This window comes from Cebus imitator, unplaced genomic scaffold, assembly GCF_001604975.1.
Source record: "Cebus imitator isolate Cc_AM_T3 unplaced genomic scaffold, Cebus_imitator-1.0 Scaffold24, whole genome shotgun sequence".
NCBI lineage: Eukaryota > Metazoa > Chordata > Mammalia > Primates > Cebidae > Cebus > Cebus imitator.
In genome coordinates this window covers 12,817,769-12,833,248 of record NW_016107339.1, presented here as the reverse complement: position 1 = coordinate 12,833,248, position 15,480 = coordinate 12,817,769, and the positions used below count along the sequence as shown (strand labels likewise).

At 53.3% G+C, this 15,480-nt stretch overlaps 3 protein-coding genes across 8 annotated transcripts in view; 2 read left to right on the top strand and 1 right to left on the bottom strand.

Annotated features, from left to right (window-relative positions):
* The window catches only part of KIFC1 (kinesin family member C1), a 10,815-nt gene extending 3,962 nt beyond the window's left edge, over positions 1–6,853 (top strand). The window contains exons 2-9 of the mRNA XM_017522665.2: positions 452–505; positions 623–673; positions 873–1,267; positions 2,144–2,923; positions 3,508–3,798; positions 3,899–3,972; positions 4,110–4,185; positions 6,615–6,853. Coding sequence (XP_017378154.1) covers positions 884–1,267; positions 2,144–2,923; positions 3,508–3,798; positions 3,899–3,972; positions 4,110–4,185; positions 6,615–6,659 — 1,650 coding nt within the window. The 5' untranslated portion in view covers positions 452–505; positions 623–673; positions 873–883 and the 3' untranslated portion in view covers positions 6,660–6,853. The remainder of the gene's footprint in view (positions 1–451; positions 506–622; positions 674–872; positions 1,268–2,143; positions 2,924–3,507; positions 3,799–3,898; positions 3,973–4,109; positions 4,186–6,614) is intronic.
* Positions 6,854–7,951: 1,098 nt separating this feature from the next.
* Positions 7,952–13,378, top strand: PHF1 (PHD finger protein 1). Of its 4 annotated transcripts, none has more exons than XM_017522667.2 (15): positions 7,952–8,166; positions 9,230–9,404; positions 9,490–9,571; positions 9,679–9,774; positions 10,181–10,281; positions 10,393–10,541; positions 10,727–10,822; positions 11,021–11,089; positions 11,224–11,347; positions 11,454–11,521; positions 11,701–11,805; positions 11,931–12,120; positions 12,211–12,305; positions 12,526–12,603; positions 12,747–13,378. In XM_017522667.2, the coding sequence occupies exons 2-15, from the start codon at positions 9,246–9,248 to the stop codon at positions 13,030–13,032; spliced, it is 1,698 nt and encodes a 565-aa protein (XP_017378156.1). In that variant the 5' UTR covers positions 7,952–8,166; positions 9,230–9,245; the 3' UTR covers positions 13,033–13,378. The 4 variants fall into 4 exon arrangements, with proteins under 4 accessions (XP_017378156.1, XP_017378155.1, XP_017378158.1 ...); XM_017522666.2 differs by having other exon boundaries at positions 12,523–12,603; XM_017522669.2 differs by lacking the exon at positions 11,931–12,120.
* Positions 13,379–13,485: 107 nt separating this feature from the next.
* CUTA (cutA divalent cation tolerance homolog) lies at positions 13,486–15,252 on the bottom strand. 3 transcript variants are annotated; one of them, XM_017522672.2, is made up of 6 exons: positions 15,009–15,252; positions 14,405–14,619; positions 14,187–14,246; positions 14,033–14,078; positions 13,856–13,905; positions 13,486–13,711 (listed from the first exon to the last, which is right to left on the bottom strand). In XM_017522672.2, the coding sequence occupies exons 1-6, from the start codon at positions 15,045–15,047 to the stop codon at positions 13,585–13,587; spliced, it is 537 nt and encodes a 178-aa protein (XP_017378161.1). In that variant the 5' UTR covers positions 15,048–15,252; the 3' UTR covers positions 13,486–13,584. The 3 variants fall into 3 exon arrangements, with proteins under 3 accessions (XP_017378161.1, XP_017378162.1, XP_017378163.1); XM_017522673.2 differs by having other exon boundaries at positions 14,881–15,065; XM_017522674.2 differs by having other exon boundaries at positions 14,405–14,741; positions 14,881–15,059.
* Positions 15,253–15,480: the final 228 nt, after the last annotated feature.

The window sequence follows — 15,480 nt, the reverse complement described above, 5'->3', positions numbered from 1 at the left end:
AAAAATTAGCTGGGTATCATGGTGCGTGCCTGTAATCCCAGCTACTCAGGAGGCTGAGGCAGGAGAATAGCTTGAATTCAGGAGGTGGAGGTTGCCATGAGCTGAGATCTCGCCATTGCACTCCAGCCTGGGCAACAAGTGAAACTTCGTCTCAATCAATCAATAATAAAGTATATGGGAAGGTGTGCATAAACTATATATATTACCATATACCATTTTATATAAGGGAATTGGGCATCCTTGGATTTTGGTATCCTTAGAGGGATACTAAGGGGGTGACTAACTTCTGGTCCTACAGGAGATGCTAGGAGCCGGCCAGACTTGAGGGATAAGGGAAGGAAGGTGTCTTATTTCTAATTCTGAGAAAAGCACTTCTGCCCCCATCCTAGTCGTTTACAAGCCATCTTGAAAACGATCATTCTACCTTTGCTCTCTCCCATCTCCTGGGCAGCTCAAAAAGTTTCCAAGAAGATAGGACCCCGGTGTTCCACAACTATTGCCACAGGTAATTGTGCTCAAGAGCTGGGTCTGAGAAGGGATGTGGGGTATGTCTAAAGGGAGAATGATGGAGGCAGAGGGACACTGGTCCTGTAATTCCTAAGTCACCTTCTCAATTCTCTAGTGTTGAAGAACCAGAAGCCAGTTCCTGCTGTTCCTGTCCAGAAGCCTGGAAGTAGGTGACAAACATAACCATTGGGTGAGAGGCTTGGGATAGGGAAGAGAAGGTGGTAAGTGCCCAGAAAAATCCATTTGGTCTCTTAGGGGAAGGAGATGTAGCATCAGGTGTGGATCCCATAAAGGCTAGAAGGGAGGAGGGATTGAGAGCCTAGACTTCACTGACTTTGTCCCTTCTGTGCTCATCTTACCATCAGCTGTTCCTCCCATGGTGGGAGGGAAGAAACCCAGCAAACGTCCAGCCTGGGACTTAAAGGGTCAGTTATGTGACGTAAATGCAGAACTAAAACGCTGCCGTGAGAGGACTCAGACATTGGGCCAAGAGAACCAGCAGCTTCAGGACCAGCTCAGAGATGCCCAAGAGCAGACCAAGGCCCTGGGGACAGAGCGCAGGACACTGGAGGGGCAGTTAGCCACGGTGCAGGCCGAGGCTGAGCAGGGCCAACAGGAGCTGAAGAAGCTGCGTGCTCGTATTGTGGAACTGGAAGAGCGGCTAAGCACGCAGGAGGACTTGGTGCAAGAGCTTCAGAAAAAACAGGTGGAATTGCAGGAGGAACGGAGGGGACTGACATCCCAACTAGAGGAGAAGGAGGTAAGGGCCAGATTTTCATCAAATGCCGGCCCCTTTTTCCTGGCAGGGGTCATGCCTTCCCTCCCTTCCAGGTGCCCCTCAAGTCTGTTTGGGCTCAGAACTAAGCACCTATATTTAGCAGTATAGGTGCTGCTGAAGATAACTCTCTTCCACCTGTCTCCACCCCCCCAGCCCACTCCTGACTGTCTTCCTTTCTGCTGTGCTTCTTCCTACCCTTGACTGTTTGCAAAGCTTCCACTTAGATCTGTGTTTTCCTTTTTTTTTTAGAGACGGGGTTTCACCATGTTGGCCAGGCTAGTCTCGAACTCCTGACCTCAAGCAATCCACCCGCCTTGGCATCCCAAAGTGCTGGGATTACAGGCGTGAGCCACTGTGCCTGGCCATGATCTGTGTTTTCCTTAATCCTCCATCCCTCTTTCTTTGGGTCCCCATTCTGATTACAAATTCCTGTGGTACTCTCCCGTCTCTCATGTCCAATTTGACTCCTTCCTGGTGAGTACCAACTAGATTAAAATATTTACAGTCTCTTAAATGACTTAACTTTCATTCTGGGCATTCTGCATATGTGCATCCCTCTTTCTGGAATGTTCTTTGTATACTGCATCCTTCCTTGGTTCACTCCTGTACTTCTGGGTATCAGCCTAGATATCACCTTGCTTGTGCTTCTCTTTGGGCTTGGGCGCATACCCATAGCACTCGTTGTCTTAGTACCATGATTCCTTATTTTCTCATTTTTCTTTCTTTACCAGACTTTGAGGTCCTTGTGAGCAGGCATCTCACCTCCACCCCACGATACACCCCATCTTAGCCACACAGTTTGTTCTTATTCTTGGTTGCATCTCACCCTCTGTGTATGTTGTGTTCTGTTCTGGGCAGAGGAGGCTGCAGACATCAGAAGCAGCTCTGTCAAGCAGCCAAGCAGAGGTGGCATCTCTGCGGCAGGAGACCGCAGCCCAGGCAGCCTTACTGACTGAGCGGGAAGAACGTCTTCATGGGCTAGAAATGGAGCGCCGGCGACTGCACAACCAGCTGCAGGAACTCAAGGGCAACATCCGTGTGTTCTGCCGGGTCCGCCCTGTCCTTCCTGGAGAGCCCACTCCACCCCCTGGGCTCTTCCTGTTCCCCTCTGGCCCTGGTGGGCCCTCTGATCCTACAACCCGCCTTAGCCTCTCCCGGTCTGACGAGCGGCGTGGGACCCTGAGTGGGGCACCAGTCCCCCCTACCCGCCACGATTTTTCCTTTGACCGGGTATTCCCCCCAGGAAGTCGACAGGATGAAGTATTTGAAGAGATTGCCATGCTTGTCCAGTCAGCCCTGGATGGCTATCCAGTATGCATCTTTGCCTATGGCCAGACAGGCAGTGGCAAGACCTTCACAATGGAGGGTGGGCCTGGGGGAGACCCCCAGTTGGAGGGGCTGATCCCTCGGGCCCTGCGGCACCTCTTCTCTGTGGCCCAGGAGCTGAGTGGCCAGGGCTGGACCTACAGCTTTGTAGCAAGCTACGTAGAGATCTACAATGAGACCGTCCGGGACCTGCTGGCCACTGGGACCCGGAAGGGTCAAGGGAGCGAGTGTGAGATTCGCCATGCAAGGCCAGGGAGCGAGGAGCTCACTGTCACCAATGCTCGATATGTCCCTGTCTCCTGTGAGAAAGAAGTGAGGACCCATGGGCACAGAAACTGGGGAATGGGGAGGGGTGGGCAGGGTGCCACGAGATAGAGGTAGAGGGAGAAAGGAGTAGGAGAGAATCGAAGGATGAAGTTCGAGTTGAGGCTGGGTTACCACATCCAGTTTTGGCTTGTGGGCTATAGGCAGATCTGCCTTAACTGGGCAGTGGAGAGGAAGTGATGCATCTGCCAAAGCAGGGAGGGTCACTGCATCTTGGGTCTCATCTGCTTGCTCAGTTCACCCTAGCCATGCTGTTCCTGGCTGTTCCTCAGCCAGCTAGTCACGCTCCCCATCTCAGGGTCTTTGCCTGGATGCTCCTTTCCTGGAGATCTTATGACAGTGAGGCCATCCTTGGCTATCCTGTCAAAACTTGGCACCCCCTCCTGCCTTTATATGCTCCCTATTCCATGATTTTATTCCTTGCCATTTTTAGACATACTATGCATCTTATTTTGTTTCTTGACAGGCTAGAAAGCTTCAAGAGAGTGGGAGTGGGCTCTTACTCATTGCCATATACATTACTATGTACTGACTTCTGCCTGCCTTTTTGTCCCTTCTGTTCCCATCCTCAGGTGGAGGCCCTGCTCCATCTGGCCCACCAGAATCGGGCTGTGGCCCGCACTGCCCAGAATGAACGGTCATCACGCAGCCACAGCGTATTCCAGCTACAGATAACTGGAGAGCACTCCAGCAGAGGCCTGCAGTGTGGGGCCCCCCTCAGTCTTGTGGACCTGGCTGGGAGTGAGCGACTTGACCCTGGGTTAGCCTTCGGCCCCGGGGAGCGGGAACGCCTTCGGGAAACACAGGCTATTAACAGCAGCCTGTCCACGCTGGGGCTGGTTATCATGGCCCTGAGCAACAAGGTGGGAATGGGAATTGGAGATATGGGACTTGGGGCCATTTGGGTTGGCTATGTGGAACCCTGCTTATTCCTAAACATCTGCCCCCACCTCAACCATCTAGGAGTCCCACGTGCCTTATCGGAACAGCAAACTGACCTACCTGCTGCAGAACTCTCTGGGTGGCAGTGCTAAGATGTGAGTGAAAGGGACAGATGGAAGGGGTCAGGTAGGACCTGTATGGGGGTGAGGGGTAGAAAGAAGGAACAGTGGAGACCTGTCCAGGCTCTGCTGGCCCCTAATGCTGGGGTTGGGCATACTCTCTTTTTTCATAGGCTCATGTTTGTGAACATTTCTCCACTAGAAGAGAACGTCTCCGAGTCCCTCAACTCTCTACGCTTTGCCTCCAAGGTGCGATTACCACCAGTCATTCCCAGGCCTTGTCAGTACCTGTGGGTGGTTGTGGGCTTCTCCATTCGAACCCATCTGTCTTCTAGGCCAGGAAGCACATTGTCCAGAAAGGTTTTAGATTCACAGGCATCTGGGGCACTACTCACCTGGTTCCATTTTTAATTATTAGCTTTTAAATTTTTAAAAAACAGATGACTAACTTAACCTAAGAAAGCTGATTGAAAACAAAAGGTGACTAAAAGATCTAAACTGGTTGGGTGCAGTAGCTCATGCCTGTAATCCCAACACTTTGGGAGTCTGAGGCAGGAGGATTGCTTGAGCCCAGGAGTTTCAGATCAGCCTGGGCAATATAGTGAGACTCTTGTTTCTACAAAAAATATGAAAATTAGCTGGGTGTAGTGGCTTACACCTGTAGTTCCAGCTACTCAGGAGGCTGAGATGGGAGGATCACCTGAGCCTGGGAGGTGGAGGCTGCAGTGAGCCCTGATCCTACCACTGCACTTCAGCCTGGGTGACAGAGCAAAACCTTGTCTCAAAAAAACAACACAAAAATCCCCAAGATTTCCCCCCATCACCACACAGTGATCATTATTTTTAGGTCTGCCTAGGAGTCCACTATGTAGTTGCACCAAAATTTATCCACCAGTTCCCTCTACTGGACACTTGGATTGTTTCCACCCTTTTTAAGTTACAAACAAGGCCATGTTAACTGTACATAAATCATTTTGTATTTTTTCAGTTACATGTAACCATCTAGGGAAATAGACCTTGAAATGAGATTACTGGATCAAAGACTTAGAATTTTTTCAGTCTATTTCAAATAGTGTGAATTCAGACTCCAAACCCCATGAGGGTCAGCCAGTGGCCCTTCTGCTATTGTTAAGCAGGTCAGAAAGTTTCCTTATTGTTTGCCTCTCTGGGTAATTTTTGTCTCTGGCTCACCCTCCTCCTGAGCATATAGCCCTTTGATAGGCTCTGGCTTTGAGGTCTGATCAGGTATGTCCTTCTGTGGTGCTTGGGCTTCCTCCCAATCAGCATTGATTGTTGCCATGGAGTAGCCAGCACCTGTACCCTGATCTGGTATTCTACTTTGATGAAGGTTTCCTTATCTTGTAAGTTCAATTTTAGAGGATGATGATGTTCTTTTTATTAATGTTATACCAGTGTAACATCCAACATGAACGTTAATATCCTCTAATAACCAGTTCATGTTAAATTTCACCCAACTGTCTCATAAGTGTCTTTTATACATAATAGATTTGTTCAAATCAGGGTCCAGGCAAGGGCCACCCACTTGGTTCAAATGTCTCAAGTTCCTTGTAATCTGTAACAACCCTATCCCATGCTGCCACTATTATGTCATTTGTTTGTGGAAGGTCATTTGTCCTGTAGAATATACTTGTCTGGATTGTGGCTGGTTGCTTCCTCTTTCCCCCATACTTTGACTTATTTATCATATTTGGGTGTTGTCAGCCTGATCCATCCACTTAAAAGCTTCCTATTGACTTTTTCACCTAGTGATTTTATCCAGGAGTAACCATACCTAGATCCATTATTTCATTAAGGGGTTTTTAAATGATGATTTTCAGTCTTCTCAGTTGTTCTGCGTTGGTTAGTCACGATTCTTTTACAAAGAAATTTGCCTTGCCATCTACTTGGTTTCTCTGAAACTGAGTTCATAGAGGAAAAACAAGATAAATGCTGGATTATTTATTGATTTTTAGTATTGAGTTGATACCCTAACAGCTTCCAAAGGTGACCAGTGAATGTCTATCTGAGCGTTTTGTTGTTGTTGTTTTGAGATAGGGTCTTGCTCTGTTTCCCAGGCTGGAATTCAGTGGCTCAATCAAAGCTCATTGTAGCCTCCAAAAGTGTTGGGATTACAGGTGTGAGCCACTGAGCCCGGCCACAGTCATTCTTTCTGATGCTCAAATTGCCCCATATTTGGCCATTAGGAACCTCCTTCAGGTTGGCACCAGTGTTCTTTAGACACAATCCTAGTAGTCATTTTTCAGATTCAACTTGTACATTTCCTCCCCTAGACTTCAACGGATCCATTTTCTAAGGAGTGCTAGTTCCTAAATGGGTGCTAGTTGCTATTACTATTTTATCTCAGTTTCAGTATTTTGCAGTGGGAGAGGTTGGAGGTCTCTAGTACAGAGTATTGCTGGAAATGAAAGCCTCTTCTCTCTGCTCCTGTATTTTCTTGTGGGGCTTCCATCTCTCTCAGGCCTTTTCACCTCCTCCAAGCCTAGTGTGGAAAGGAGAACCAACCATAACTGGAACCAGCTTGAACCAGCCTTTGGAGGCCTTATTTCAGTATTCCTGAGGGCAGCCCTAGCATTGGAGGATGGGAGGAGATCTTGAGAAAACTGTTCTTATGGTTATTTTGCAAACTTTTTTTATCCTGTCTCACCCCCTATACCCAGGTGAACCAGTGTGTTATTGGTACTGCCCAAGCCAACAGGAAGTGAAGACGGATCCAGATCTTGTGTGTTGGGTGTGTGTGTGTGTGTTGGGTGAGGGGTGGGAGGGTTGCTGAAGGGTGCTTTATTGGGTGGAGGGCGCCATGTCCCAGGGCTATCAAATAAAGAATAATACTTTTTTTAAAAAATAAAGGTTTTAATTAGCATTTGCCCAAGGAGGCAGATACTTTCATATCTGTAAAGGTGGGACCTGTGATCTGTCCCTTCTGCCAAGCGTTTGTGTGGGAGGCGGGAGCGGGGGCTGAAGGCTTGGGTTTTTCTCCCTTCACCTGTCACCGGTTCTGGAACCTGGTCTGGATTATCTACCCCTCTGCTCATGCCCCCTCCCCTGTCCGTCACATCAGGGAGGTGTGCCCTCTAGCTATCCACGCCCCTTCCATCGTAACTAGTTATAGATTAAGTTTCACCCTTCAGTCGGCCACCCCAGCCCCAGGGAGAGAACGGTCCTTTGGTGGGTGTCCGCAAATGGGGACCGGACCCCGCAGTCCCGAGGCAGGGCTGGCGCGCGCTCCCAAGCTGCTGGCTCTTTCCTCCCGCCCTTTCCCTGCCTTTCCGTTCGAACCGCTGGGGCTCTGCCCGCCCGCTGCCCATTGGCTGGCTCTCGGTGGCGTCACCGCCTCGGGTCCTAGCCCCCTTAGTCTTTGCGCCCGCCCTGGAAGTACGGGGCGGGACGTGCCCGGGAAGCGGCGCGCACGACCGCCGACTTCCTCGCGCCAACGGTCGACGGCCGCCGCCCGTGAAGGAGGGGCTCAGTCCTCCCAGGTGCCGCGCGCAGGAGGGGACACGCGTGCGCAAAAGGGCGGCGGGTGGGGCGCGACTAGCCCCGGGGAGGGCGGGGCTGGGGCTAACGGCGAGTGGAGGGCGGGGCGCGCGAGGGAGGAGGGCGTGGTGGGGGCAACGCGAAGGGTGAATGGAGGGCGGGGCCGTGAACTGGGGACGGGGGGCGGGACTCGGAGTGACCATGGGGGGTGGGGCAGCTAACGGATGTGGCATGGGGCGGGGGACCAGTCCGGAGGCGGGCTGGCGGGAGGGGGGATTCCCTCCTGCCCCAAGGGCGAATCTCAGGTCTGAGGAAGGGGCTGAGGGGATTCCCTCTCCTACTGGGTCCGACTCTTCGCTCCCCAAACCGCGGAGGGCCAGCCTCTTGCTCGGCGCCCTCCAGGCCTGTTGGAGGTGAGGGAGGTGGGGTGAGGTGGTGCCCGCCCCCCCCTCCGGCTCCTCCTTCCCCCCGTCCTCCCCTCCCACCACCCTCCCCCCAACCGGTCCGTCCCTCCCCTCCTTCCCCCCCGCCGCCTCCTCCTCCTGCCGCTGCCGCTGCTTTGGCTGCTGCGTCATACGCCCCAGAGCCGCCGGGACGGAGGGGCTGGGCCTGGGGACCCCCTGGCCTCCGCCTGCAAGCCCCCCGACGCCCGGACGTGCCCTCTCCGCGCGGGGGACTCGCCTAGGTCTCCTACGTCTGCTCCTGCCCGGCTCCCGGCGGCCCCAGCTGTCACCGGTAAGGAGGCGGCAGGAGGCGCCGGTGGGGGGCAGGGAGCCGGGGGTCGGCGCGGGGCGCGGGCGGGAGAGCCTCGTTGCCCTGGCCACGGGGTCCGGGTTGGGCCGACGCAAGTCCCTTCTCGGACTTGCAGTCCTGGGGAGTAGAGACCGGGACTCGGACACGCCCCCCTCCCGGGGCACTCAGAGAAGTTGTCTAACCCGAGGGCAGGGAGCCCCGAATTTGAGGGTGACCTGACATAACCTGGCACCAGGATGATTGTTCTTAATGAGACACGCAGGCCTGGGGACACTGCCATTTCTGCCCTGAAAAACATCTCCAGAAAAGGTCCCAAAACACATTTCTCCACATTTCTGGGCAACAGGGCACCCTAATTATGATACCTCTAAACTGAGTTGTAGCCTTTGCTTCTGCAACCGTAATTTCTCCTAAAATTTCAAGGCCAGGATATAATATCCCAGGAGAGCTCTGGAAGCTGGGAAACTAGAGAACTAGGTTTGGGTCGGGGGGAGGGCAGTTACGGAGAGTAAAGCCAGTCACTAGAGTTGGGAGAGTACTCAAGAAGCTGGTGATGGGTGCCCAATGGTTTCCTATCCAGGTGTCTCAGGATTTGGAGTTGGGGGCACAGATCCTTCATTCTTGACGGCAAAATAGGCAAAGAAAATGGGGAAGCTGGCTGGGTGCAGTGGCTCATGCCTTTAATCCCAGCACTTTGGAAGGCCGAGGTGGGTGGATCACGAGGTCAGAAGTTCGAGACCAGCCTGGCCAACATGGTGAAACCCCATGTCTACTAAAAATACAAAAATTAGCGAGGCGTGGTAGTGTGCGCTTGTAATCCCACCTACTCGGGAGGCTGAGGCAGGAGAATTGCTTGAACTGAGGTAGAAGTTGCAGTGAGCCGAGATCACACCACTGCACTCCTGGGCAATAGAGCAAGACTCCATCTCACGCCACTGCACGCCTGGCGACAGAGCAAGACTCCATCTCAGGGAAAAAAAAAAGAAAGAAAATGGGGAAGTTTTCTCAGCATTCATAACCTCTTCCCCATTTCTTTTCTGGCTAGCCCCCCCCAGGATGCAATGGCGCAGCCCCCCCGGCTGAGCCGTTCTGGTGCCTCCTCACTTTGGGACCCAGCTTCCCCTGCTCCCACCTCTGGCCCCAGACCTCGACTTTGGGAGGGTCAAGATGTGCTGGCTAGATGGACTGATGGGCTGCTATACTTGGGCACCATCAAAAAGGTAAGACTTTCTACCTCTGACCTTTTTCCTGTTCCCCTTATCTAAATCTGGTTCCCATTTCATCCTCTATGCTCACTCATTCCAGGTGGACAGTGCTAGGGAGGTGTGTCTGGTCCAGTTTGAGGATGATTCACAGTTTCTGGTTCTATGGAAAGACATTAGCCCTGGTAAGACTCTAGAGACCTGAGATTGCACATCCCATAGAAAACAAACCTGGCTTATGGTAGAAGAAAGAGACTTAAGGGCAGGCCCCTGACGCTGTGTTCTCTCACAGCTGCCCTCCCTGGGGAGGAACTCCTCTGTTGTGTCTGTCGCTCTGAGACTGTGGTCCCTGGGAACCGGCTGGTCAGCTGTGAGAAGTGTCGCCATGGTAAGAGGGCAGGTCACCTGAATGGCCAGCTTGCTCTTCCCTCCAGCACAGTCCCTATGTTGTCACCTGTCCTGGCCTTAGTCCCCAAGCCACTGTTCTGGCCAGGCTGCTTAGCCCTATCTTAGTCCTCATCCCCTTTAAGCCTAGGGAGAAACAGCCATGGAAAGGGGTGGTGTAACCTGTGCAGGTAGAGGATGGTTTAAATGCATCCTTTTCTAACCATATGACCTTGAGCAAGTCCCTAAATCTCTAGGAGCCTCAGTTCCCTGACTTGTAAAATAAGGAAAATGCATCCCCTCATCCAGACCATGGTCAAGGATTAAATGAGATGGGTAAAGACTATTCCAGTCCCAATACCGAGCACACACAGGTATGCAATAAGTGGTCTATTATTATCATTCTTCAGCTTATCACCAGGACTGCCATGTTCCCAGGGCTCCAGCCCCTGGAGAAGGAGAGGGCACATCCTGGGTGTGCCGCCAATGTGTCTTTGCAATCGCCACCAAGGTAAAGGCACCTCCCTGTTACCCCTTCCTCTGGGAGCCTCCCATCCAGAGCCTTTCACAAGCCTTCCTCTTCCCACCCCCCTGAGGCCACCCACCTGTTCTGTCTCTGCAGAGGGGTGGTGCCCTGAAGAAGGGCCCCTATGCCCGGGCCATGCTGGGTATGAAGCTGTCTCTGCCATATGGACTGAAGGGGCTGGACTGGGATGCTGGACATCTGAGCAACCGACAGCAGAGCTACTGTTACTGTGGTGGCCCTGGGGAGTGAGTAATGAGGGGGAGCGGACTGTGCAATGAATGATGTGGTGGTGGACCCCAGGAAATGAAGGAGAAAGAACAGAGTGAGGGTGGCACTCAGGGGGATGGGAGGTAAGTGATAAGCAGGGTTTGGGGCAGATATAGGGATGGTTGCAGTAAGTCGAGAGGCCAGAAGTCCTGTTTCCCCTTAGGTGGAACCTGAAAATGCTGCAGTGCCGGAGCTGCTTGCAGTGGTTCCATGAGGCCTGCACCCAGTGTCTGAGCAAGCCCCTCCTCTATGGGGACAGGTGAGACTTTCCAAGAGGCAATGATGCCCTGTCTTTGTGCTTCACCCTCATTTCCCCCACGCCCTTCTCCACTCCAGTCTCTTCCCAACCTCTGCAGGGTTACCTCACCTGTTCACCCCATCCTTGCTTGTGAGTCCTTCAGGAGATGGCATAGTTTTCCTGCGTAAGGTGTGTGTTCTCCCTCTTGCCCACGTCCAGGTTCTATGAATTTGAATGCTGTGTGTGTCGTGGGGGCCCTGAGAAAGTCCGGAGACTACAGCTTCGCTGGTGAGCTGGATTGGCCATGACCTCAGTGTAACTCTGCACCCCCAGTATTTCACTCTGTATGCCCCAGCCTCCCACCTCAGGACTCATCTGGCTCTTAAAATGCCTCTGTGGTCTTGAAAACTCTGTTTCTCCAGGGTGGATGTGGCCCATCTTGTCCTCTATCACCTCAGCGTTTGCTGTAAGAAGAAATACTTTGATTTTGACCGTGAGATCCTCCCCTTCACTTCTGAAAATTGGGACAGTTTGCTCCTGGGGGAGGTAAGGGGTAGTGACTTTTGGGGGTTGGGATGGGACAGGAAGATGTATTGGAAAGGGGAAGAGAAATCACTGCTCCCCTGGCCCCATTTTCTTTCCTTTCTGCCAGCTTTCAGATACCCCCAAAGGAGAACGTTCTTCCAAGCTTCTCTCTGCTCTCAACAGCCACAAGGACCGGTGAGTTGGAGGGAAGAGGAGGCAAGGGTGAGGCTTGGAAAGAGATGGAGATTGGAAGCCTGGAAGGGGAGGGGCTTGTAACCCATCTGGAAGACTGTGACTGGAAAGGATTAAGGAATGGGGTAAGGGGGAACCTTTTTTACAGCAATGACTCTATGTCATTTATCTTCTTGCCCCAGTTTCATTTCAGGGAGAGAGATTAAGAAGAGGAAATGTTTGTTTGGTCTCCATGCTCGGATGCCTCCCCCTGTGGAGCCCCCTACTGGAGATGGAGCACTCACCAGGTCACTGGTCCAGGGGGGATGGGGGAATGTTCTCAGGGTGTTAGTCTGGGGGATATATGTATAGAGATGGGGAGGTCTTTGGGGTGTCCGGGAGGGGGCTGGGGGGATAAGGAGGCCTCTTACAGCTTCCCTTCAGGGCAGGGCCCTGGGGGAGGGGTCTCACGTCCCCTGGGGAAGCGCCGGAGGCCGGAGCCAGAGCCCCTGAGGAGGAGGCAGAAGGGGAAAGTGGAGGAGCTGGGGCCACCCTCAGCAGTGCGCAATCAGCCCGAGCCCCGGGAGCAGAGGGAGCGGGCTCATCTGCAGAGGGCACTGCAGGTACAGGGGAAGGGGGAACCCTATGGAGCAAATGGTGGGGTGTGGGAAGGAGTCAAGGATTATCTCTCAGTCCTTTGCCCCCTCTTCTAGGCCTCAGTGTCTCCGCCACCCCCCAGCCCTAACCAGAGTTACCAGGGCAGCAGCGGCTACAACTTCCGGCCCACAGATGCCCGCTGCCTGCCCAGGTCAGTGTTCCTCTGCCCTCCCCCCTGAAAATACACTCCCAATTATTCATATCTTCTGGACTTTCTCACCCAGAATTCTTTTCCCTCTCCCCCTTGTGTACCCACTTCTTGTCCTAGACCAACTTCTAGAACTAGTGTCTGGTAGCCAGTATTCTGGGGAAGGGAGTAGGTCCTGTTCCCCTGCTTCAGGTCCTGACTTTCCCCCCTCCAATCCCAGCAGCCCCATCCGGATGTTTGCTTCCTTCCACCCCTCTGCCAGCACCGCAGGGACCTCTGGGGACGGTGAACCCCCAGACAGGTGAGATGCTGTCCTCTATTACCAGTGATGCTCCTCTTCCCCTCTATGTGCTCAAGGCTCCTAGTCTCTAACTCTTTCTGTTTCTCTGATTCACATGTGCTCTCCATTTCTGCCTGTTTCTTACAATTGTCTTCTCTCCTTAGGTCACCCCTGGAACTTCACATTGGTTTCCCCACAGACATCCCTAAAAGTGCCCCCCACTCGATGACTGCCTCATCATCCTCAGTCTCATCCCCATCCCCAGGTCTTCCTAGACGATCAGCACCCTCTTCTCTGTGCCGTAGTTTGTCTCCTGGGACTGGGGGAGGAGTCCGAGGTGGGGTTGGCTACCTGTCCCGAGGGGACCCTGTCCGGGTCCTTGCTCGGAGAGTACGACCTGATGGCTCTGTGCAGTACCTGGTTGAGTGGGGGGGAGGCGGCATCTTCTGAACAGCCTGCCTTTTCGCACCTCCCCATTCACATACACCGGCACTTTCATACCCTGACCTCTGACCTCACCTACAGCTGGGATGTACCTGGAGAGATAGGGGGTAGTTCTCCCTGGTGCCCAGGCTGGAATCCAAGAGTGGGGGGTGGGGAAGAGGCTCTCTTCTCTGCCCTCCTTCATGATTCCTGACCCCCCCCCCATCTTTCTTCCCATTTCCTTTGATGTTATTTTGTTACAGCTTTTTAAATATTTTTTAAAATTATTTAACCCCTGGGGGCAGAGACTGAGGAGGGAGGATGATAAGGGAACCCGGACTCTGTATGATTGAAATAAAGAGAAATAAACAAATCTAGCAGCTCTGAGTCATTCTGAAAGATGTAGAGAATACTGGGACTAAAAGCACTTATATTCTCCCAACAAATTTGCATACATGACGAGGAAAAAACAGGCAAAAGGCAGAGAGAACCAAGACAGGATTTATTGAGGGCCCAGTCATCACCTGGAAGTCAGAAGACATTGAAGTATCATGGGGGATGATGGCAGAACAGGGTTCATCATGGCAGGACTGTGCTAGAGTCAGAAACTGACTCTGTGACCTGGTGCACCCACTGCAGGTATGGAAAGTTCCCCTGTTCCACAGGCAATGCAATCACCTCAGCCACTTCGTAAGGGTGTACAGAACTGCAAGATAGATGGGTGGGGGAAGGGGATTACTCAAAGATTTACCCAAAGGAAACCACCCCCTCAGGCACAAGCCTTAGACTGCCCAGCAAGTCACACCTCACAAGTACACACCCTCACCCCATCCATCTCAAAAGTTCTCACCGAACAAAATCTGTCAAAGCCGGGACCAAAGAACTTTGGGTTTTAATCATCTAAGGTACAAAGATAAACATGGTTGAATCAAGGAGTGGGACTGAGTTCAGTTTCTCAGAAGAGGGACAAGGGCCTAAGGGGTCAGGGATTGGGGAAGTTTTGTTGGGTGGGGGAAATGTTTCTCACCATCAGCACTTCACTGTCTTCCTCGATCTTCCCTTTCCACTCATAGCTGAAAGGTCCGAGAGGGAGAGTTGTGGGGAGCAAAGAATTTTCCCCAGGAAAGAGGTTCCCAGTCAGCTCCTATGGTTAGGTTAATCCCCCAACTCCTATGACTCACATGGATGTAATCTGAGGAATGAGGTTGACGCAGGCTGCTAGGTGCTTCTCCACCACGGCCCTAGAGTGAAGAGACAGTCCCATTCAGTGTACCCCCACGATCCCAAAGCCCAGAGACAAGCTTTCAGAGCTGGAGAGAGCAGAAAGCGGTACTCTTCTGCCCCACCCTCAACTCTCCCTTCATAATCATCGTTTCTCGCTGCACATCGAGGTCCCTACCTGGCGATCTCCTTGGCGACCTTCTCGTTGGGGCAGGTGACAAAGGCTGCAGAGACCGAGCCCGGAACGTAGCCGGAGCCAGAGCCCGAGGCCGGCGAGGGCTGGGTTGGAGGGCTTCCAGAGGCCATGGTCAGCAGGGCTCGGGGTAACAACAGAAGGCGGGAGGCCACAGGCAACAGCACCGGCATCCAAACAAAAGACAGGAGCAGAGAGGCCTGAGAGCAGGGGTCGAATTCAGTCTCTCCTCACAAACAGCCCAGGAAATTACACCCGGGGAAGCCTTCGCTTAGATACCCAGGCTCTCTGCACTCCCTCTAATGCACCCCGAAGAATGCCCCTGAAGGTGAGAGAGAAACTTGGAAAAGTAGGGCCAAGGCTCAGTTTTCATTCACACCTCTGGGAGCCAACCTCTGGGATTTGGGGTGCAGGTAGGGTCGAGGCCTCGAGGACCGGAAGGGGCGGGGCCGGTCACTCACCACTCCGCCGAGCAGGACCGCGGGCACCCGCCCCCCACTCATGCGGCCTACGCTGGTAGAGGAGAGTTGATCTCAAAGGCCACACGTCACACGGAGAAACAACCCCAGGAAGAGCGGCCTCTTCTTACCTGGGTGGCAGCCACGTGATAAGAAAACAGCGCGCCCATGTGACAGAAGCCGGACCACCCGCGCCTCCAGAGCCAGCCAATCCCGGCCCTCACGTGGCGCGGTTTGCCCGCCTCCTGATGAGGGAGGAGCGATGCGAGACTTGACCAATCGACCGCCGGATCTGCAGACGTGCGCGGAAATGGCACGCCGGTTTCCGTGTGAACCCGAAATTGCCACTTGCTGGCGGAGGAGAGCCGCTGCGGCGTTCCACTGTCACGTGAGGGGGCCGGGCCTCTCTGGCGGCGGCACTCAGTGAGTGACGCGAAGTGGCCAATGGCAGGCCAGCCCCGCAGGCCACGTGAGGCTAGAGCTGGCCCAGGAAAGGGGGGCCGGAGACCCCGCAGAGTCGATGCGTCAAGCTGTGGAGTGGGGAATGATCCTTAAACCCCACAATGTGCTTAGTGACCTCCCCTGCACTGTTTCCCAGGTCTC

What these genes read in the sequence shown, in the direction of transcription:
- PHF1 (XM_017522666.2), top strand. Translation starts at nt 9,246, where the DNA reads ATGGCGCAGCCCCCCCGGCTGAGCCGTTCTGGTGCCTCCTCACTTTGG. An exon ending in ACTTGGGCACCATCAAAAAG is followed by an intron (nt 9,405 to 9,489) that starts GTAAGACTTTCT and finishes CACTCATTCCAG; the next exon opens with GTGGACAGTGCTAGGGAGGT. An exon ending in TACTGTGGTGGCCCTGGGGA is followed by an intron (nt 10,542 to 10,726) that starts GTGAGTAATGAG and finishes GTTTCCCCTTAG; the next exon opens with GTGGAACCTGAAAATGCTGC.
- CUTA (XM_017522673.2), bottom strand. Translation starts at nt 14,922, where the DNA reads ATGAGTGGGGGGCGGGTGCCCGCGGTCCTGCTCGGCGGAGTG. An exon ending in CGGTCCTGCTCGGCGGAGTG is followed by an intron (nt 14,620 to 14,880) that starts GTGAGTGACCGG and finishes CCCTGCTCTCAG; the next exon opens with GCCTCTCTGCTCCTGTCTTT. An exon ending in GTCGCCAAGGAGATCGCCAG is followed by an intron (nt 14,247 to 14,404) that starts GTAGGGACCTCG and finishes TCTTCACTCTAG; the next exon opens with GGCCGTGGTGGAGAAGCACC.